The following is a 22,191-nucleotide window of genomic DNA, read 5'->3' as shown; positions in this document are numbered from 1 at the left end:
GATAGCTGGGATAGGCTCCAGCACCCCCGCGACGCTAGTGAGGAGAAGCGGCTCATAAAATGGATGGATCGATGAAAAAGATCAGATTTAGATTTTTAGGGATAATGGATGCAGTATTTCAATTTAAACAAAAACAAAAATGAATACATCATTTGTTAAAAAAGTTTATTTTCTCTCTCTGTGAATTCACTGTTGTATTATATATTTGGCACATAGAAAATGTTTTTTTTTATACTGTGGTTTTGGACTGTAATATTAAATTCATCATGAAATCCAGATAAGTTATTTTGAGCATGACTTGTGTATTCAAGAGAGCAAAGTGCTTTCGGAAGAACGTGCTCTCCCTTAAAATAATAATTTGGTTCAGGCTGTGAGGTATCTCCTTTAATTAAATAGACATCAGAGTGGTCTTAATCTTGTTGCTGGTAATTGTTCTATTGGTGTTAAGTCACAGGGTATTATCACAGTACAATACAGGAAAAGTTTAATTTAAACCAGTATTATTTTGGGAATGCTGAGATGCTTAAATGTGTGCAGAACTACTTACTGTTAAAGTCAACTTAACTCACCATAGAGGAGAAATTATCATCACCAGACGGTGTGAAATTGCTCTGATGTTCAAATAGCTCATGATTCTGTAAAATAGTAAATACACTGTTCTGTGGAACTTATTTTTCAGGAAAAAACAATGTTAGTCCACATGTACCACAATGCCCCCAAGGTTATTCTTTGAAATTGGCCAGTTTCCAAATTGTTTGCTCTTCTTTTCTGTCACAAACTTTTGATGGATGATGCTACTCGCAAGGGTTGTGCCTGTCCACCTCCTGAGGCGAGGATAACTGATGGTCGCTCCCACTCAATACTTGTTGCCTTTGATTAATATGTCAATTGATTCAAGCTACTGATTATGTAAAGTGGTACACCAATAATTCATACAAATTTAATGTTTTATATTCATAATGGAAAGTGTAGTCTCGGATTTTCAGATGGGGCAGAAGGTTGAAAAAAAGAAAACAAATAAAAATTTTTTTAGAAGCCAACTAAACGTGTGTTTGACTGGGTTAAATCTATCACAAAAGTCCTGCTGCAAATGATGGTTTAAGTCACTTGCAACATTTCACCGTATACGACCGCACATTTCACATGTCCACCGCACAGCCACCAAAATCAGTGTGCCTCGCAACGACAAAATTAATACTAAAACAAAGATTTTCAAAAAATAAAAATAAAAAATTAACAGAAGTACCATAAACCATAGGATGTACATTAAATTTACATCAATTAATTTTCAAGGCCTCATTAGGGTCCCGGTGAGCTGGAACTTATTCCACTACCTATTCCACTAGAGTCGGGGTCGCCAGACCTCCGTCTTCAGAGAGGTATATGAAATGCATGGGGAGCCCAATTACTATTAGCCTACAGTACATTATCCTACTGTATACTCTATCCGTGCAGCACTGACGCACGTAATCAGCACAGTAAATATAACCAACGTCAAATATGTCCAACAATATCCTACAACACCTGTCCTAATAATATAAAGCAATAAATAACTCTGGTCAACAACTATGAACTATGACCTAGGGGTGGGCGATATATATATCGCCTTCGATATAATCATGAAGGTTGCTTTAACGATGTGCAATTTTACATTTATCGAGTATTCATACTGTCTCTAAAAGAAAACAACCAAATGGTTGTATGGACGACACAGGAGGAAGAGAGAAAGGAGGAAGTCCATAAAGTCCTAATTTGCCGACTCAGCACACATGCAAGCAAAATAAACACTTGCTTTGAAACGAGTGGGTTGAGCAACCTTTTCAGGAGTTTAGTAGCTTGACTTCTTTTCCTTTTGGCGTGTCCCGTTAGAGGTTGCTACAGCGTGTCATCCTTTTCCATGTAAGCCTATCTCCTGCATCGTTCTCTCTAACACCAACTGCCATCATGTCTTCCCTCACTACATCCATCAACCTCTTTGGTCTTCCTCGAGCTCTCTTGCCTGACAGCTCCATCCTCATCATCCTTCTACCAATATACTCACTCTCTCCCCTCTGGACGTGTCCAAACCATCGAAGTCTGCTCTTTCTAACTTTGTCTCCAAAACATTTAGCCTTGGCTCTCCCTCTAATGAGCTCATTTCTAATCCTATCCAAACTGGTCACTCCGAGAGCGAACCTCAACATCTTCATTTCTGCCACCTCCAGCTCTGCTGAGTGCTTTGTCTCTTCAGTACCACTGTATCTGAGCCGTACATCATGGCTGGCCTCACCACTGTCTTATAAACTTTGCCCTTCATCTGAGCAGAGACTCTTCTGTCAAATAACACACATAACCCCTTCCTCCACCCGTTCCAACCTGCTTGGACCTGTTTCTTCACTTCCTGACTACAATCACCATTGCTCTGGACTGTTGACCCCAAGTATTTAAAGTCCTCCACCCTTGCCATCTCTTCTCCCTGTAGCCTCACTCTTCCCCCTCCACCGCTCTCATTCATGCACATATATTCTGTCTTACTTCGGCTATCTTCATTCCTCACCTTTCCAGTGCATGCCTCCATCTTTCTAACCATTCATCCACCTGCTCCCTGCTTTCACTGCAGATCACAATGTCATCTGCAAACATCATGGTCCATGGGAATTCCAGTCTAACCTTATCTGTCAGCCTATCCATCACCACTGCAAACAGGAAGGGGCTCAGGGCTGATCCCTGATGCAGTCCCACCTCCACCTTAAATTCCTCTGTCACACCTACAGCAGACCTCACCACTGTTCTGCTGCCCTCATACATGTCCTTTATTATTTTAACATACTTCTCTGCCACTCCAGACTTCCGCATGCAGTACCACAGTTCCTCTATGGGTACTCTGTCATAGGCTTTCTCTAGATCCACAAAGACATAATGTAGCTCCATCTGACCTTCTCTGTACTTTTCCATCAACATCCTCAAGGCAAATAAACATCTGTGGTACTCTTTCTAGGCATGATATCCATACTGTTGCTCGCAAATACTCACATCTGTCCCGAGTTTAGCCTCCACTACTCTTTCCCATAACTTCATTGTGTGGCTCATCAACTTTATTCCTCTGTAGTTCCCACAGCTCTGCACAGCACTCTTGTTCTTAAAAATGGGCACCAGCACACCTTTCCTCCATTTCCTTTCTCCTCTCCTCGGTCCTCTAAGTGTCCAATTTCTTCTTAGCTAACCTCTTTTCTTGTATGACTTCCTGTACTGCGAGGTTCCACCACCAAGTCTTCTTCTCTCCTTTCCGACCAACAAGTACTCTTCTGCCTGTTTCTCTGATCACCTTGGCTGTAGTGGTACAGTCTGCTGGAAGCTCCTCCTCTCCACCGAGTGCCTGTCTCAGCTCTTCTCGAAAAGCCGCACAACATTCTTCCTTTCTTACCTTCCACCACATGGTTCTCTGCTCTGCCTTTGTATTCTTAATCTTCCTCCCCACAACCAGAGTCATCTTACACACCACCATCCTATGCTGTCTAGCCACACTCTCCCCTACCACTACCTTACAGTCGGTAACCTCTTTTAGATTACATCGTCTGCACAAGATGTAATTCCACTTGTGTGCTTCTACCTCTGCTCTTGTAGGTCACCCTATGTTCCTGCCTCTTCTGGAAAAAAGTGTTCACTACAGCCATTTTCATCCTTTTTGCAAAGTCTACCACCATCTGTCCCTCCAAGTTCCTTTCCTGGATGCCGTACTTAACCATCACTTCTTCATCACCCCGGTTTCCTTCACCAACAATTCCATTCCATTCCATTACAGTCTGCACCAGTCACAACTCTCTCTCTGTCTGGGATGCTCAGAACTACTTCGTCTAGCTCCTTCCAGAATTTCTCTTTCACCTCTAGGTCACATCCTACCTGTGGGCCATAGCCGCTAATCACATTATACATAACACCCTCTATTTCAAGTTTCAGCCTCATCACTCGATCTGATACTCTGTTCACCTCCAAGACATTTTTAGCCAACTCTTCTTTTAAAATAACCCCCCGACTCCATTTCTCTTCCCATCTACACCATAGTAAAATAATTTTAACCCTGCCCCTAAACTTCTAGCCTTACTGCCTTTCCACCTGGTCTCCTGGACACACAATATATCAACCTTTCTCCTAATCATCATGACAACCAACTCCTGAGATTTTCCTGTCATAGTCACAAAATTCAAAGTCCCCACATTAAATTCTAGGCTCTGTGCTTTCATTTTCTCTTTCTGCCAAAGAACCAGCTCTCCACCTCTCCTTCGTCTTCGACCCACAGTAGCTGAATTTCCACCAGCGCCCTGCAGGTTAGCGGTGCCGGGGGCGGACGTTGTTCACCCGGGCCACGACCGGTCCGGTATGGAATTCTTTAGATGAACGCTGATATTTGTTTGGCAAAGTTTTATCCCGGATGCCCTTCTTGACACAACCCTCTGCATTTATCCGGGCTTGTTTTTGCACTGGCTTGTGCCCCCCATAGGATTAGTTTCGCAGCTTAACAAGAGGGTGAATTGAAAAAATGGACCTCAATGGAACGCAAGTAGCCTGTAGTTTTCTGCCGGCCAACAGGAACATGACACAGGCCACTCGATTTACGTGCTGGCTTCCCAAACGTGTCCAGTTTAAAAGCAAAATTAACACAATGGAACATGCTGTTTCGATCATATATTTACTGGAGGATTTATTCATTTTGGATAACATTTACAATGAAAACTGTGCGCAGTCAAAGTCATCTAAGTAAATACTGTGTTTCACTATCCCATCACAGATCACCCACTGCTTTACTTATTTAAACCCTCTAATGTATTGCCAACATCAGCTGCAAAACTTGTCACCGGGAATAAAAAAAGATTTTGCGGTCATGACGTCACATATCGTTTCAAAATTACGAGTGTGTGTGCGTGTGGCCGTGTGTGTAAAGCATGATCTTTTTTCCATTTCACTCTTCATAAGAAACACCTCGTCATGTGGAAAGGTTTTAAAACTTTGTTATGAAACTACTAAATCTAATTTCCCTCATGGGATGAATAAATTATCCACCCAGCCATCTATCCATGACTTCCGCTAAAGAAAAGATGAGAAAATCTAGCAAACACGTACGATTTGACAAAAACAAGTAAATGTTGGCAAGACATAAAGAACATCATCAACTATATTTCTTTCTGCAGTGTTCGAGCCAAATTTGTATGCCAGTGTGTTATGTAGTGACAAACATATCTATTTGGTTTAAAACATTTAATTATGGTTACATTTTATGTAATCTTAATATTTGGACATTTGTTTCCATTTTTTGTTTAACAAAGGTTTAATTACAATAGTATTGCGCAAACCTGATTTTGCATATTCTCCTGTATACAACCTGGACATAACTTGAAGTAATTCATTGTTAAATATTGCCACACAATATTCTTGTGCAGTGTTTTGTAGAAGATTTATGAAGCACTTCAAGAAATAAGCAAGAGTCACGGCATGTTGTATATTTTGTTTAAACTAAATCCCTCTGCATGACAATGCTTCCTTTTCTCTTTTTTGGCTGTTGGCGTAATTGAGTAAGTGGAAGGGAACGGTGGAGTTTTACTTCCGTATGCCACTAGCATAAGTGGGATTATGACTGTCTGATTAAATACAGAGAAAATCAATAGTTTTTCACACCCTTCACAAATCACAAAGCTTTGATGTTTGCCAAAAACCACCCAAAATACTATTTTCTAGTAAATTCAATACCTTAGATGTTGCTTGTTCCTGTTCACTTTGTTTGGGGAGTCTTTTATCTAACCTTCTATCAGGCCTTTAGATGAAAGTCAGTGGTGCAGATACTCAAAATGTGTGCTGTTGTTTTCTCTTGAGCAGATTGTCTCAGCAAGACTCAAAAATGTGCAGCACTTTATAAGCTTTGTTTGATGGTGACTAGCCTGGTGTCTTTTCTACGACTAAGAGGGAAATGGTGAGCAAAAACATCAAATAAACCTTGAATGTAGAACTGAAAAAAGAAGATCAGATACTTTAGAGAGAGATTTGAAATCAACACCAACCTTTGATAAAGCATTGTAACAACAGGCTCAAAACTTACATTACACTGTTTTCAACTGAAGGAGAGAAGAAACTGCTGTGAAAAGCTAAAATTTCATAACAAGACTCTCAGTCAAGATAAGGAAATTAACGCTGATGCAGCAAAATGCGAATTTATTCCACTATTGCATTAATGTATATGTATATGTGTATCTATACTGTACACTAAGTATATACTGCCATAACCATGACCAGTTTAGGACACTTTACTAGCTCTCACAATTTGTCATTAATAATACTGCCAGAAAAAGTCTAACAATCTACTGTGTACGAACACCTTAGGAAATGACATTGTCCGTTCACTTCTCGAGCAGCTTATATTTGTAAATCTGCCAACTTGTAGTAGTATTCAAATATCCATTTTGACAAAAGGTTAGAGTCATGGAAACAAATATTTGATGACCCTGTTTTCTTGAATTTCTTGTTTATTTTAATGACTGGTACCACTAAAGGTATATTATGTGAAAAATCCAATGAACAGGACAAAAATACATCAGATCCCATAATACTTTATGTCCTATTTGACATGCTAAAGCTTAATTGTATTCCCAGTGATTTTGGGTCCTGTTAAAAAAGCATTTAAAATGGCTTGTTATCAGCTGTTAAATGAATCTCTTATGAGCTATTTTGTTGTCATCATTACATTTGTCCAAACAAATGTACCTTTAGTTGTACCAGGCATTAAAAATTAACAAACTGAAGAAACAAGGGTGGTTTATTATTTTTTTCCCATGATTGTATGCTGGGCCTGCCCTAGCCTTTTTGGTGCCCTAGGCAAATTTGCTCAATGTTAACCGCCTATGCCCAGGGCCGACCCTGATTGTATGGTGACCTTTGGGCTGTGAGTAATTAGTGTTTTACTTCCCTATCCGAATGAGCTAATGTGTAAGCAACACAGAGACTGATAGAGCTACAGTAATACTCACTATTGCCACAATAACAGTTCAGAAATTTTTCATTGTCTGCTGTAGTCCATTTTAAATACTGGTTATCATGTCCTGGGTCACAGTAGGGACTGGAAGCTATCCTAGCGTACATGCAAGAAGCAGACGACAGCCTTGACTGCTCACCAGTTGGATCACAAGGTTACTGGGATTAGCGCATTGAGTGTGAAATGATTTCATGCGAGCTGCACTAAAGTCTGCTATGTGGACCACTACACTACAAATAGCACTGTCATGATCCCTCCTTGAACATTTGTCATACTGTTTTGAACCACGATATATGATCCGGTAAATTATGTTTCACCACAAATGTAATAAGAATATCGTCGAAGATGACAGTGTGGTGTCCCAGTGAAATGATCCATCCATCCATCCATCAATTTTCTACCGCTTATCCTGTTCAGGGTCACAGGAAAGCTGTAGCCTATTCCACTTGACTCGATGCAAACGCAGGCCATGCCTGTACATCACTATTTGCCCTGTGCTACCTCAAACAGTGTAAAAATAATTGATCTAAAATCGTTATGAAGATGACAGCATGTACTGAATTTAACTCAAGCTACAGAACCCATGATACATGCAATGGAATATAACAACCAACATAGCTCGAACAACTAGGGAGCGAATTCAATAGGACAATGTTCTATTACAGTCTGATTTTTATTTTTATTTTTTAAACACTCCTATAGCTGACTTTTTGCCACCTTGCCACAGTCCCTTACATTTGAATAAAATGGGTTGAGAATTGTCACCTGTATAGCATTGACAGGAAACATCCTAAAATGAAACCAAACATTAATTATTATTATTATTAATCAGTTTATTTGAAAGGGGACAATCATTGCGGTCCTCGCCTGTGGAACAGCCGACCTGAAGACCTGAGAGTAGCTATGGTATTTTTTAAACGTAAACTGAAGACATATCTTTTTTAAGCCTTGCTTTCAACTATACTTGAATTTTTAGTAGATTCTATCTTTGTATTTATATTTTGATTGCATATTTATTGATTTTAACCTCATTCTCGTCCTCTTATTGTTAACTTTGTTCAATCTGTTTTTTGTTTGATTTTATTGTACATTTTCTTGTCTAAATGTTCTACTTTTTAAAATTTGTCTAATTGCTTTTATCTGCATGTTATTTTATTCTATAAACTGGTATTTCCTCACAACAGAGAGCTGATAGTGGTTTCTAATTTCACTTCATGTGTGTATGCTTAGAATATTTGTTCTATTTTGTTCCTTTTTATTATGTACAGCGCTTTGTGCTGCATTTCACATGCATGAAGTCATATTTTAATTTATTTAGTTTTAATTTATTGATGTAGTGATCTATGGCAGGGGTGGAGAATCAATTAAAGGGGCCATGTAAGAAACTGAAACGGTTGTCGAGGACCACACCAACATGCTAACCTCAATTATGTTAAATATGAATTTGTCTTTTTATAAAGCACTAAATTGTATTGGTTTGAGAAGCTGCTACTTGTGAAGCCTTAGTATATGTTGTCATAATTAGGCAATACAAATTTAAATTAAACAGTTCAAAAAATATAATTAGTCACATTAAAATGACTTATCTACACATATTAATACATTACTTTCAGGTTGCGAGCGCCGGTCAGAGACTGTGGAAGGGCTGGATGTGGCCTGCGGGCTATACTTTGCCCAGGTATGATCTATGGATCTGTTGGACCATACAGTATCCAAATCCTCCGTAGTACTGTCGCTTGGTAGTGATTAGTTAGCCCAATGACATGAAAAACAATATTCATCTGTTTGATAACCACTTGATCCCAACGGTGAAAATCCGATATCTTAAATTAATTGATCCCTTAATATAATTTAAGACAATAATAGAAGCTCATTAACTGACACTTGTAGTTTAAGGAGCGATTAATGGTAGATGAAACAATAAAAGACTTGCTTCTGCTTCATAAATGACATGTCCCGCAGCAATGAGAGCTATGTTACTTGATCGTATAAGTAAGGTTCATAAAGTAGTCAGCCAGATGATTTTACATTAAGTATAGCTGAAGCTGAACTCTAACTCGCTAACTCATTCAATTGTATATTTGATGCAGTTTTGCAAGAAGCTTATTTGCAAAGCCGGTACTGACATCAGCAATAGAAGTCATAGTTTTTTGAGAAAATGCAATATGTTTAGACCAAGATCAGGGAGACCAATTGGGGCTTCCTTATATATAAAAAGAGAAAACAAATCACGTGGTAATGCTCATTTCCTGGGTCAATTTCTATCACAGGCTTTAGACCTTGTTGAAGAAGCAGGACCCCAGTGACTCCAAATCAGTATAATTAAAAAAAACACGGCACTCTTCCGGGCTATTAAATCTACATTATGCATTATTAATTTATTCATTCAATTTATTTCATTTCATTTATTTATAGTCAATAAACATGAACTGTCTCGTTCTAAATGTATTGAAATCTGCACTACAGAGCATAATGCTTTGCAAAAATAATCCACAGTGATGGTAATATTGTATGGTGTACATTGGTCTGGTTACAGAGCCACTTGAAATGTTCGCTTCTTTCATGCATAGACAATAATATTGTGTAAATGCCGCAGATTTGGGGGAGCAGTCAATTGCCATTAAAACACCAGGAATGTCGACAGAGCCTGTGAAGTGAATGTTCATTTTACCATAATAGAGTAAGCTACTTCCACTGTCATTTTGGAGAACTTGTTGCTATTCCTGTTATGCTGGGTGGCATTTATCAAGAAAAACAATTGCATTAATTTTACAAAATGTTTACTCCGCTTGCATCTGCTTATCCATAAGTACCAGGAGCTTTAGGCCTCCCCGTCCAACCTTGCTTGGGACAGGGAAGGGTACTGTGCTTGAGCATGGCAAAGCATGCTGACACTACTCTAGCAATCCTGTATCAAGTGTGCCCAAAAACAACATGGATTTCCTACTGTGCACTGCACACTTTAATGCTGAGTTTCACTTTGGAAAAGCATTTTTTTCTAGAAGAATTACAGGTTATATTACAGTGGGTCGATAGCACTTCGTGAGTATGTCATTGTGTTGGAAAGCAGTTTTGTTTTTTTGATTCTATTAAATATAATTTCTGTGTAGAAGTTTGTTTTTGCTTGCAGCCTTTCTATATTATATTGTAGGCCATTGTTGATTACATTATTGCATGAGCACCATCACTGAGTGGGAACTGAACCCACACTGCCTGCACCAAAGTCAGGCAAGTGTACCACTACACCATCAATGACCAGGACAAAGTTATTGTAAATAAATATAATAAAAAGCTTAAGTTTCACATTTTATCCATACCATGCCGGTGTGCTTGGTCATGGTGACATTCTTGATGTACAGTACTCAACATAGTTGAGTCACTTTCATGAGCCACGAGGAATTAATGTGTGTCCTAGTTCCAAATCTGTTGCTAAAGGCGAACGGCTTGACAAAAAACAAAAGAAAAATGTTACTGGACCAAAAATAACATGTTCCAGACTCCAAAGACTTGTGTTTTGTATTCCTCAGAGCCATGCCGCTGTCTCTCTGTGCCAGCGCTCTATACATGGCCACCAAGTCAATGCCCCACATTCAACATGGCCACCACATAGGCATGGCATGGATGCCTCTTGTAATTGGATCTGGTCATATTGTATATTGTGACCCGGAAATACGTCAGTCCCTTTCTCTACCTGCGATGCGCCACAGTGCCAGTAAACAACAGCGGCCAATTATGGAACTGACAGACCTTGTCAACGGCATTTTAAATGACAAATGGAAACTATTTTTGGACACATTGTTCAGTCCTTACGCTCCGTTTTATCCGATAGCTGTTATATCGGGGTCCGTTTTATTGAGGTCCCACACATATATTAGCTCATGTGGCCCGGTTGGGCACAGACCAAAGCGGCCACATGGATCCCCCTTCCCATGGGCTCACTACCTGTTGGACGGCCCAAGGGAGTTGGGTGCAGTGTGAGCTGGGTAGCGGCCGAAGGGAGGGACCTTGGCACTCTGCTCCTTGGCTACAGACGCTGACTCTAGAGACGTGGATTGGCACCTCTCTGGCAGGGAAGGAGCCTGAGCTGCTGTGCGAGGTTGAGAAGTACCGACTAGATATAGTGACTGAAATAAGTATTTAACACGTCACCATTTTTCTCACTAAATATATTTCCAAAGGTGATATTGACATGGAAATTTCACCAGATGTTGGGAACAGCCCAAGTAATCCATACATACAAAGAAAGTCGAACAAATAAGCTCATAAATTAAGTTAAGTGTAATAATTTGAAATGGCACAGGGAAAAAGTATTGAACACGCCAACTGGTATTTATTTAATACTTTGTACAAAAGCCTTTGTTTGCAATGACAGTTTCAAGACGCCTCCTGTATGGAGAAAATAGTCGCATGCATTGCTCTGGTGTGATTTTTGCCCATTCCTCCACACAAGCAGTCTTCAAATTTTGCAGGTTCCGTGGGCTTCTTTTATGGACCTCGAGCTTCAGCTCTTTCCATAGAGTTTACATTGGATTCGGGTCAGGTGATTGGCTGGGCCAATGTTTTGGATCATTATCCTGATGAAATGTCCACCCTCGTTTCATTTTCATCATCCTCGGAGATGGCAGCAGAGCTTTGTCAAGAATTTCTGGGTATATTTGCCCATTCATCCTTCCTTCACTAATGTGAAGTTAACCAGTACCATTTGGTGAAGAGCAGTCCCACACCATCATGTTCCCACCTCTGAACTTCACTGTTTGGTATGGTGTTTTTAGGGTGATGTGCAATGCCATTTCACCTCCAAATGTGTGCATTATGGCATCCAAAGAGTTCAATTTTGCTCTCATCAGACCAGACTATATTCTCCCAGTATTTAACTGGCTTGACCAAATGTTGTTCAGAGAACTTTAAATGAGCTTTGAAATGCTTTTTTTTCCCCCAGCAATGGGGTCTTGCGTGATGAGCATGCATACAGCCCATGGCGGCAGCGTGCATTCCTCACTGATTTCCTGGTGACAACAGTACCTGAAAATTACAGGTCTTTTTGAAGCTCTCCATAGGTGGCCCTTGGCTCTTGGACAACTTTTCTGATTATTCTTAGCATTTCTGTCAGAAACCTGATCGAGGCAAATTTATGGTGATATGATTGGCTTATCACTTGATGTGTCTTGACTCACACCTTGGCAACAAGACCTTTTTGTAGGCCATCAATTAGGACTGAACCATCTGATATTCATTTGCACTGACAAGGGCATGGATTGCTGCTGATTATTGATAGATTTTAGATTTTCACAACCATTTACACACATACATGCCTCCAGACAATTTAGAGTCTTCAATTAACCTGAGAAACATCCATCCATTTTTAACACCACTTATCCTGGTTAGGGTCACGGGGCGCTGGAGCCTATCCCAGCTAACTTCGGACGAAAGGCGGACTACACCCTGAACTGGTCGCCAGTCAGTCGCAGGGCACATATAGACATGGACAATTACATGTGCTTGGTCACATTCAACAAGCTGTCCAAAATGTTAATTGAATGTGACTTGCAAAACCAGAAGGACTAGGGTTAAAGCATTAGAACAGAATATGATGAAAATCAAGGTCTTCGAGCTATACTGTATGTTGCTCTTATTATGTGGCAACTCAAAGGTGACGCAAAGACAGTTCAATTAACGTTGGCTGTTTTCCTTTGAAAAGACAGGTAGGCCAAGAAAATAACAGTCAACATTTTGAGAGCCGTAAAGAAAGACCCTAAAACACTAGTTGGTTATGAATGTCAACAAAAATACACATTATATTAGAAGATACAAACCACTCATTAGGCAGAAGATTAGGAAGGCCAGAGTGGAATTTGTTGAAAAGTTAACAAACGAGCCACAACAAAACTGAAACAAAGTTTTTGGATTGAAATGACAAATTCTACCCTTTACCAAGTTGATGGAAAGGCAATAACTTTGAAAAAGACATAATCTGTGAAACTCAGTGAAGGTAATATCATGGCTTGCTTGGCTTCTTCTGGGACTCACTAATCTTCATTAATGAGCAACAGGATGGCAGCAGTGAAATGAACTCAGAAACAAAAGAAACAGAAAGATTTGTCTGCCAATTAAAAAGAAAAGAAGCAACCAATTTGATTATGAGATCCATCATCATGCAGCAAGACACGGAGGTAAAACACAATGCCAACACAACAAAAGAGTTCATCAGGGACAAGAAGAAAATGCTCACATTTTACCTGCTAAGGAGAAGACTGAAGGGAGCATCCTGCCCAAAACAAGCAATAAGAGAATGCTGTGAAAGCCTATAAAAGCATCGCAAAATAATAATTCCAAAATTTGGTGTTTGCAGTTATTGCATTTAAAGGATTTTTAACTAGATACAATATTAAGTCTAATTAACCTTTCTGTTCCAGTCCTAAAAAATGTGGCAGTCCCTTACAAATAATGACATCTTCAAAGTTGTGTATCAGATCCACCTTAATACAGTACTTGGGGAAAAAAAAGATGAACTGCTAATCTCTTGTCCCATATCCATCAAACCTAAATGTTTTTGGTCGACAGCAAAAATAGTGGAATTGTTCATTAATGTTCTAATACGTTTAGAGGGTAGTGTATTTGTATGTTTGATTTATTGTATGTCTTTTTCAGACCTGGAAAACTTCAAAACCCATAGAAGAAGTTCTGTTTCAGTCCGAGAAGGTCAAGGAGTGGTTCTGCTGTGCGGCCCACCACCACATTCTGGAGGTAAAAAGTGTTGCATTAGCTTTAAACAATGTTTCAGGCAAAAGTAGATGTATTCGTTTCCAGTTCGAAGTATACACTTGGGATGTTGAGAGTATTAATAGTTAAATAGTTTGAGAATTACCGATAATATTTTGTTTTGTTTATAATGAATACTCCTGGCGGCACGGTGATCGACTGGTTGGCACATCTGCCTCACAGTTCTGTGGACCCGTGTTCAAATCGTGCCTCGCCTGTGTGGAGTTTGCATGTTCTCCTCGTTCCTGCTTGGGTTTTCTCCAGGTATTCTGGTTTCCTCCCACATCCCCAAAACGTGCATGGTAGCTTAATTGAAAGACTCTAAAGTGTGTGAATGTGCTATAATTGGCTGGCGACCAGTTCAGGGTGTACCCCGCCTCTCGCCTGAAGATAGCTTTGATAGGCTGTACATAAAATGGATGGATGGGTGTGAATGTGAGTGCAAATGTTTGTTTGTTTATACTGTGTGTGGTGTCACGATACAATTGTGTACTACGGGTGAACGTTAATACTCTGGCAGTGGAGTCCTGGATATGGCAGGCTTAAATGCAGGCAATGATGAAGGCTGATTGACAACAGGTGTGCGGCCGAGGTGGTGCTGATTACTGGGAAGAGAGCGAGGGATAGAGAGTGGCCGAGAGGGGCGCAAAGCGCCACCCAAGCTCCAACAAAGGAACTGCAGGGCACAGCTCATAACATGGCTCATAACATGTGCCTTGCAATTGGCTAGAGACCAGTTCAGGATATATCCCGCCTCTCGCCCGAAGATAGCTGGGATAGGCTCCAGAATGCCCGCCACCCTTGTGAGGATAAGCAGTACGGAAATGGATGGATGGATTACTGGAAACAAATTATTGTCACATTTATATGTCATAAAGTCAGATGCTCTGTAATATCCATTACAGACCTACCTACCAGAGTTAGGTAAAGTATCCAAATATTGTACTCAAGTAAGAGTACAATTGTTTTAGAAAAACATGAATCATGTAAAAGTAAAAACTTGAACAATAGTAAATAAGTGAAAAAAACCACAAGAAATGGTCTTAAATGAACTTTCCTTTTTTACACTTGTGAAACATTATCAGTCCTTTGTGGGAGTCTTAACTTCTCAACTACCATATTTTCATGACCATAGGGCGCACCGTATTGCAAGATGCAGTCTCAGCTACGGGGTCTTTTTCTGTATTTAACACATACATAAGGCGCACCGTACTATTGGGCACAGGCATGGTAAAACATATGCTAGCTTAAAACATACGGTAGCATGCCTGCACGCTAAAACAATGTTTTTAAAAAGGCAGCGGGAGCAAAACTGAGTTCAGTTGTATTTATTGAAGTATTTAACAATGTACTCAAGTCATTTTTTGATCAATCCTCATCCACAAATCCATCAAAGTCCTCATCTTCTGTATCCGAAATGAACAGCTAGGCAAGTTCTCCAACAAACACGCCAGGTTCCCTCTCGTCATTGTCAGAGTCAGTCTCGTTGCCGGGGGGCTGTTCAGCAATGATGGCGGCTTTCGCAAAAGCTCGGACAACAGTCAAAGCAGATACCTTAGCCCAGGCATCCACAATCCATTCACATATGGTGGCGTAACTCGCCCGGCATTGCCTCCCAGTCTTAGTTGCACTTGGTTTTTCACAGCGGCTGTGAGATGGGCTTTGTGCGTATCGCTACCGTGGTGGTCCCCTTCTTCTCTCCAGTGTGGTTCACCGGAATGTCGAAGGTGAGCGAAAGTGAGCGGCACCTCGTCCATGTTGGTGATGTGGCTGGGCTGGATGTTTTTGTCAGCAATCTTTTTACTGCAGTAGGAGCGGAAGATGGCCAGCTTTTCCTTGTAAGCCGCCGGACGTTGCTGCGCCATGGTAGTCCTTGCCCGGATGGATAGATGGCGCCGTTTCATAAAATGAAAGCACCAAGCCGGACCTCCTTGAAAATGTCCCATTTTCATTTCTTCTCCAAGCGTTATTGCCCTCAGTCGAATGGTGACTGTAAAGACACTTCTCCCGGCTGTTCTTTGCTCATTAATCCATTGCTCGAGTTGGTCTTCCAACTCGGGCCACCTCGCCTTGTTTCCGCGGAAACTCAGCTTCGTCTTCTTGACTTGGCGAAGCTCGTTTTCCTGCTGCCTCCACTTGCGAACCTTGGATTCGTTGATCTTGAATTCTCTCGCGGCTGCTCGATTTCCATGTTCCTCCGCGTAACTGACAGCTTGCAGTTTAAACTGTGCTTCATAAGTGGAATTAGGTCTCTTCATGGGTGCCATTTTCGGGGGTCCTTAGCCAAACCGATGTTGTTTTGCACAATGCACATACTATATACCTACTGGGGGCGTGCCTTTAGCATCCTCTGTCACGCGCACCCTTCCCCCTTTACGTCCGGATGCTGTACTCAGTCACGTCCGCCTTTCCTCTATATAAAGCAGCGTGTCAGCAGGAAATGCTCCCAGTCAGTCAAGCGGAGTGCTCATCAAAGTCACACATAAGGCGGGCCGCATTATAAGGCGGGGCCCATTTTGGAGAAAATTTAAGACTTTTAAGGGCACCATATGGTCGTGAAAATACGGTACTCAACTAAAAATGGTGGCTTTAATCTTTTGTTTTTGTCATTCCTTGATTATTTTAGTGTAAATATGCACATTCTATTTAGGCTGTTTTATTTTGGGTTGTAATTAATACTGAAATTATTTGGCTCATGGTTACTGCGCAATAATTGCAATTTTGTCAAAGGCATTTGTCCCCATTGGGAAAATAAAAAAAAAGTTTTGATCTTTCTTCACTGTTTTTGTCTTCCATGTAATAATACATGAGCAACATGTCACCACTATATACTAGTAGGACATTTGGTGAGAGGCTGGAGAAGCCCTCTCACGATCGGAGTTGTGAAAAGTAACAGTGTTGATCATAGTGGACTTTTATTTAATTCCACTTGAAACATAAACCATAAAGAGGACATGTTGTGATTAGTATTTGGAACCGTATACAATAGATTCATGACTCATCAATGATGTGACGCATGACGACATCAAGGAGCGAGCATCTCATTAATCCAAAGATTATCCAAAGATTAGTTGTTCTCCTTTTCTCCTCAATGGGATCTCTGGTGGGAGGAGATTTGGCCTTTGGAGCTGACTTCCCACCATGCCTAGCAGCAATTGTAAATGGCATAGTGTAATATGTTTTGTATGTTTTCACTAACTTATTGTGCATCAATTTATTTTACCCAAAGGTAATGTTTTATGTAGTGACAACCCTAATCGTATATCCCACATGAACAATATTGAGCAGTTCCGCTAGTAGCTGTTGGTTGCGCAGCACTCGAATCTAGTCAACATTACCACAATACGAACGAAAGTAGTGAGAGCATAGTAGCGCAAAGTAACTAGCGCTCCTTCCGAAGACTTGAGTTTGAGTAAGTTGCATTGAAACTACTCAGACAAATAAAACATTTTTCCAAAATGTTTGTCATGTAAATGTAGCGGAGTAAATGTAATGCGGTCAGGGGGGTAGCATCAAATTCTGGGCCCCCCACACATAACCCATTAAGTCACTTTTTCACACTGTTTGAGAATCCGTGTATGTGGCACATGCAGAGAACTCGTCAATTATCAGAAGTTAATGCTTATGCTTAATGTTAACCAGTGTTGGGAAGTAACAGAGTACAAATACTTAGTTAAAGGACTTAAGTAATTTTGTACTTTGGTTGAGTATTTATCTGACAACATTTTATTTTTACTTTCTCCATTTAAAAACAGATATCGGTGCTTTTTATATTGTCAGGTCAGATTTTGACGGTATGATAACCTTGAGCAAAAATATTGAAGTTTCACAGTATCACTGTACTGCAAGTACAGCTGTAAAATGTATTATTTTGAAATGTTTGAGTAGATAGCAACTTGTTTGTTGTTGTTTTGGTAGCATAAAAGTTGAGCCAACGCTAGCTAGATCTTAGATTGAAAAAACATCATGCGAGGTGCAACTTGATTTCTTATCTTCTCAGTACGGGTATACTATGTAGGAAAATAAAGTAGGTAAACTATTAAGTGTGCAGAGATTTTTCTTCCCGTTTTGCCATGTTATCAAAAGGGTTGTTGTATATCTATATATATCTATATATATATATATATATCTCTATATATATATATCTATCTCTCTCTCTCTCTCTCTCTCTCTCTCTTTCTCTCTCTCTCTCTCTCTCTCTCTCTCTCTCTCTCTCTCTCTCTCTCTCTCTCTATATATATATATATATATATATATATATAATAGGCCCGTGGGCTACTTGTGTGTCCTCGGGGGCAACCTGGAGCCTCAAGCACCATGTTGTTGACCCCTGATGTAGTCTATCTCACTTTGGCCCATGGAAATAACAACACAATAATGAGGCAATAATCTATACAGTTTGCCAAACTTCATTTTCAAGGATCTCCTTGCATTTTAATCACATTCTGTATATGAGTGGCACATTCAAGGAAAACCTCTACACATCCCTATTCAGTACCATATGTTTTCAGACCTACCCATAGTGGTGGAAAGCCCAAGGCTGTCGTGGGTTTCCACCTGCCAGAGAGGGGTCTCAGAGGACACATTATGCATGGCAGACAGCTGTCTTGGCCCCTGGATGGAGCATGTGCCCATCCACGCAGCAACACATGTTTGAACAGAAGAAAGAGATGGAAAATGAGTGGGGATGGTGACAGAGTGGGACCAATTTCAAGGAAATTACAGTGTCTTCCCTGCTCATAGGAGGAAGTCACATCTGCTGTAGAACGTTACACACCATGTTGCATGAATGCGTATGAATGTATGTGTTCAATTGGTAAGTCCCTGTTTTAGCTCGTTATTCCATTTCTGTCATGTTCCTGCTTCTGTATATAAATGAAAGCAAGTCTTTGTACTGCATCATGGCCTGGTGCATTCCACAGACTAAGAACAGAGCAAACATAAAATCAAAATGTATTCACAATACCATTCATTGTCTGCAGTCTCTGGAGCAATGAAGCAGTTTATTTGGCATCCACAGTTTTTGAATTAGGTGCTCCATCATAACACTTGAGTTTCAGTGCCAGTTTTTAGTCTCTAAACTTTAAATGAACTAACATAATATTTTTTTAAAAGATAGTTCGCAATTTGGTGCCACTTCTCCTCACTAGGGTCGCGGACGTGCTGGAGCCTATCCCAGCTATCATCGGGCAGGAGTACACCCTGAACTGGTTGCCAGCCAATCGCAGGGCACATACAAACAAACAACCATTCACACTCACATGCAATTTAGAGTTGTCAATTAACCTACCATGCATGTTTTGGGGATGTGGGAGGAAACCGGAGTGCCCGGAGAAAACCCACACAGGCACGGGGAGAACATGCAAACTCCACACAGGCGGGGCCGGGGATTGAACCCCGGTCTTCAGAACTGTGAGGCAGACGCTCTATCCAGTCGAGCAACGTGCCGCTCTAGTTGCTATACCACAGAATACATTTTTATTTGGCACCATTTATTGGAATTTGTGTTTGTTTACATGCCGCAGAATAGACTGGCTGATTTTTTTTTTCTTCCATACTGACAAGTTTATTACTGCAGTGTGTTTGGTAAATGATTCATTCTCAAAGCAGATTTGGTCTGCAGGTCAAATTTAAACATCTTACTCTGAAGCTTTTTATTTTATTTTAGAAGAAGTCTCTTGTCGGTTATCCGATAGTTGTGATATAAACAGAACAGCAAAGTCCTCATGCCAATTTTAATATGTTTAGACAGACTTCCTTTTCAGAATCAGGTCTCTGTGTCAGAATGTCTGCCTTTTGAGAACAAGCACTGGTGCTCCACACTGTCCAGTAGGTCTGACGTTGGAGTCACAACGCGTTACATGAGTTTAACCTACAGTAGCTCATCAGATCCAGCTGGCTGCTGGAGTACAGTTTGAATGTTCAAACACAGATGGCATGCAATGTTTTCATTTGGAAACGGTATGTTCCAGTTGACTAGGGAAACGCCATCTCAGATGATATCTAATACAGTATTCCAATCACGCCTGTGAATTATAATGTGTTTGGTTTTGGTGACTTTTGGATTTTTGAAGAACACACTCATGGGTATGTATTGGATGGGACTAAATTGTCTTTTAGAAACGATGATAGAAGGAATAAAAGATACAAAATATTCACTAAATTTCTCCAAACATTATTGTATGCTGTATGTTTGTTTTAAAATGTTTAAGCGGACTTGATCTTCAGTAATGCACGCATAGAGAAACAACCAGGCGAGCCACGGTTGTCAAAGATTACCGATCGATAGAAAAGATACATTCACGTTGAATAAAGCCCATGAAGATGTTAACATGCTAACTTTTATGGGTTACATACATTTGATTGAATGAACTCTGATGCTGTTCAAACTAATGTGTAGCTTTATTATTATTTTAAAAAATATATATTTTTAATAATATCATGTGAATAATGCTGCACTTGACATCAACTGCAGCCTGGTCATCTTGGACAGGGATGTGATCCCTTCTCAAGATTTCTTTCTCTTTCCAAAATGTGGTTTCTCTAAGTTTTTCCTTGCTGGTTTAGACCATGGGATGTTGTCGATCTCTGTGAACTGTAAGCTTGTGAAGCCCTTTCAGACGCTTTTGGGCTTAAGGGCTAAATACAGTAAATAAACCTGATTTAAGTTAAATCATCATAATTCAGAGCAATTTTACCAATTTTCTGATCTGAAAGTACATGGAGGATAGTAAGATTCAGATCACAAACGTTAAACTCATTAAGTGCACTGTACACATATGGTACTTGCCCTACTACTACTATCTACTATACATTTCATTCACATGTGTTCGTTTTATTTTCCCCCCAAAGGATTATACATCCTGATTATCAAATGACACATTTTTGATTCTGCCACAATCCCTTTTCAGTATTCCCATGCCTGTCTGAATGTAAAAATATCACATCACTGTCACTCCATGCCTTCCACGCTCTTGGAGGCTTTTCTTCAAAACATGTTGAGTTTTGACATTGTACAGCACAGTTACCATCGTGACAGGCAGCCAGCAACATGACAGCACTATAAAATAGGATATGCTGAATTTCCAGGAAGTGACACTCAATTTATTATAGTTCCTAATCATGTAACAAAAGGTCACAGAGGAGTTGAAGTGAAGCACACAAACATTTCCTCAGAGATGTGTGAGTGACAGCCACCCTAAATCTTCCTTTAAGCTTCTTTTAAGTTTACAGTACACATTGGTGCTGCTATTGCATTTGGAGTGTCTGAATGTGCACACGCATGGGCAAACTGAGTGGGAAATCATTCACTTCCTTAAACGTTCTCTGCTCCTGCTCCTGTTTCATGTTGGCTATGACGCTGTATAAACATCTGAATCCAACTTGCTGGGCTTCAATCTCATGTCATTTCCTCAGGCTCTCTGTGCTTCTAGAAACACACATCCTCCAGGGCCTGTGGGGATTTCATCCCAGAGAAAATGTACTGCCATAACTGTTGGGCAAGTTTTAAAATAGCGATTTTTACAACCATGACAGCTTTAAACATAAACTAGCTCTGGGAGGCATTTTTCTGGTAAATTCCAATATCCTAATTTAAAAACTGATGCAATATGCTTAAAGCTACAAGCAAAGCCGGTCATCAGTTGGATAAAGGTACGACAGTAGTAGTAAATATACTAGTCAATTTTACAACCACGTACAAAAAATGCTGTGAAGTTCTAATGTGATGGGTGAATGAATGTGTAATTCTCTGGTATGCGCCAGGAGAGCTACTAAAGCATTGTTATCCTCGACCCTCGTAGCATCACGTGAAGAACCGTTGAGGATTCATGTCAGATGTCTCACCTTGCTCATTGTTTACCTGTTGAAATGATGATGCAAGCCAGAACTCAAGTTACAGTTTTGTCTTGGGTCTTAACATTAGTCACAGTATTCTAATGTGCTTATGACAGCAGCAACCACCTCAAAACATCCATCCATCCATTTTCTGAGCTGCTTCTCCTCACTAGGGTCGCGGGCATGCTGGAGCCAATCCCAGCTGTCATCGGGCAGGAGGCGGGGTACACCCTGAACTGGTTGCCAGCCAATCGCAGGGCACATAGAAACAAACAACCATTCGCACTCACAGTCATGCCTATGGGCAATTTAGAGTCTCCAATTAATGCATGTTTTTGGGATGTGGGAGGAAACCGGAGTGCCCGGAGAAAACCCACGCAGGCACGGGGAGAACATGCAAACTCCACACAGGCGGGGCCGGGGATTGAACCCAGGTCCTCAGAACTGTGAGGCTGACGCTCTAACCAGTCGTCCACCGTGCCGCCCCACCTCAAAACAAATAGGAAAAAAATAAATAAAAAAACAATTGGCCCTTCACTAACAGCTCTTACAGGCCAATGTGTTATTTATTATCGTATATACATCCATCCATCCATTTT

At 40.5% G+C, this 22,191-nt stretch overlaps 1 protein-coding gene across 4 annotated transcripts in view; it reads left to right on the top strand.

Annotated features, from left to right (window-relative positions):
* LOC133483989 (contactin-4-like) overlaps positions 1-22,191 on the top strand; it is a 266,693-nt gene that overhangs the window by 74,126 nt on the left and 170,376 nt on the right. For all 4 annotated transcript variants that reach the window (XM_061785986.1, XM_061785985.1, XM_061785983.1 and 1 more), the window contains exon 5: positions 13,646-13,741. In XM_061785986.1, coding sequence (XP_061641970.1) covers positions 13,646-13,741 — 96 coding nt within the window. The remainder of the gene's footprint in view (positions 1-13,645; positions 13,742-22,191) is intronic.

This window comes from Phyllopteryx taeniolatus, chromosome 9 (genome assembly GCF_024500385.1).
Source record: "Phyllopteryx taeniolatus isolate TA_2022b chromosome 9, UOR_Ptae_1.2, whole genome shotgun sequence".
NCBI lineage: Eukaryota > Metazoa > Chordata > Actinopteri > Syngnathiformes > Syngnathidae > Phyllopteryx > Phyllopteryx taeniolatus.
The sequence above is the reverse complement of the archived record's forward strand: the minus strand, read 5'-3'. Positions and strand labels throughout refer to the sequence as shown.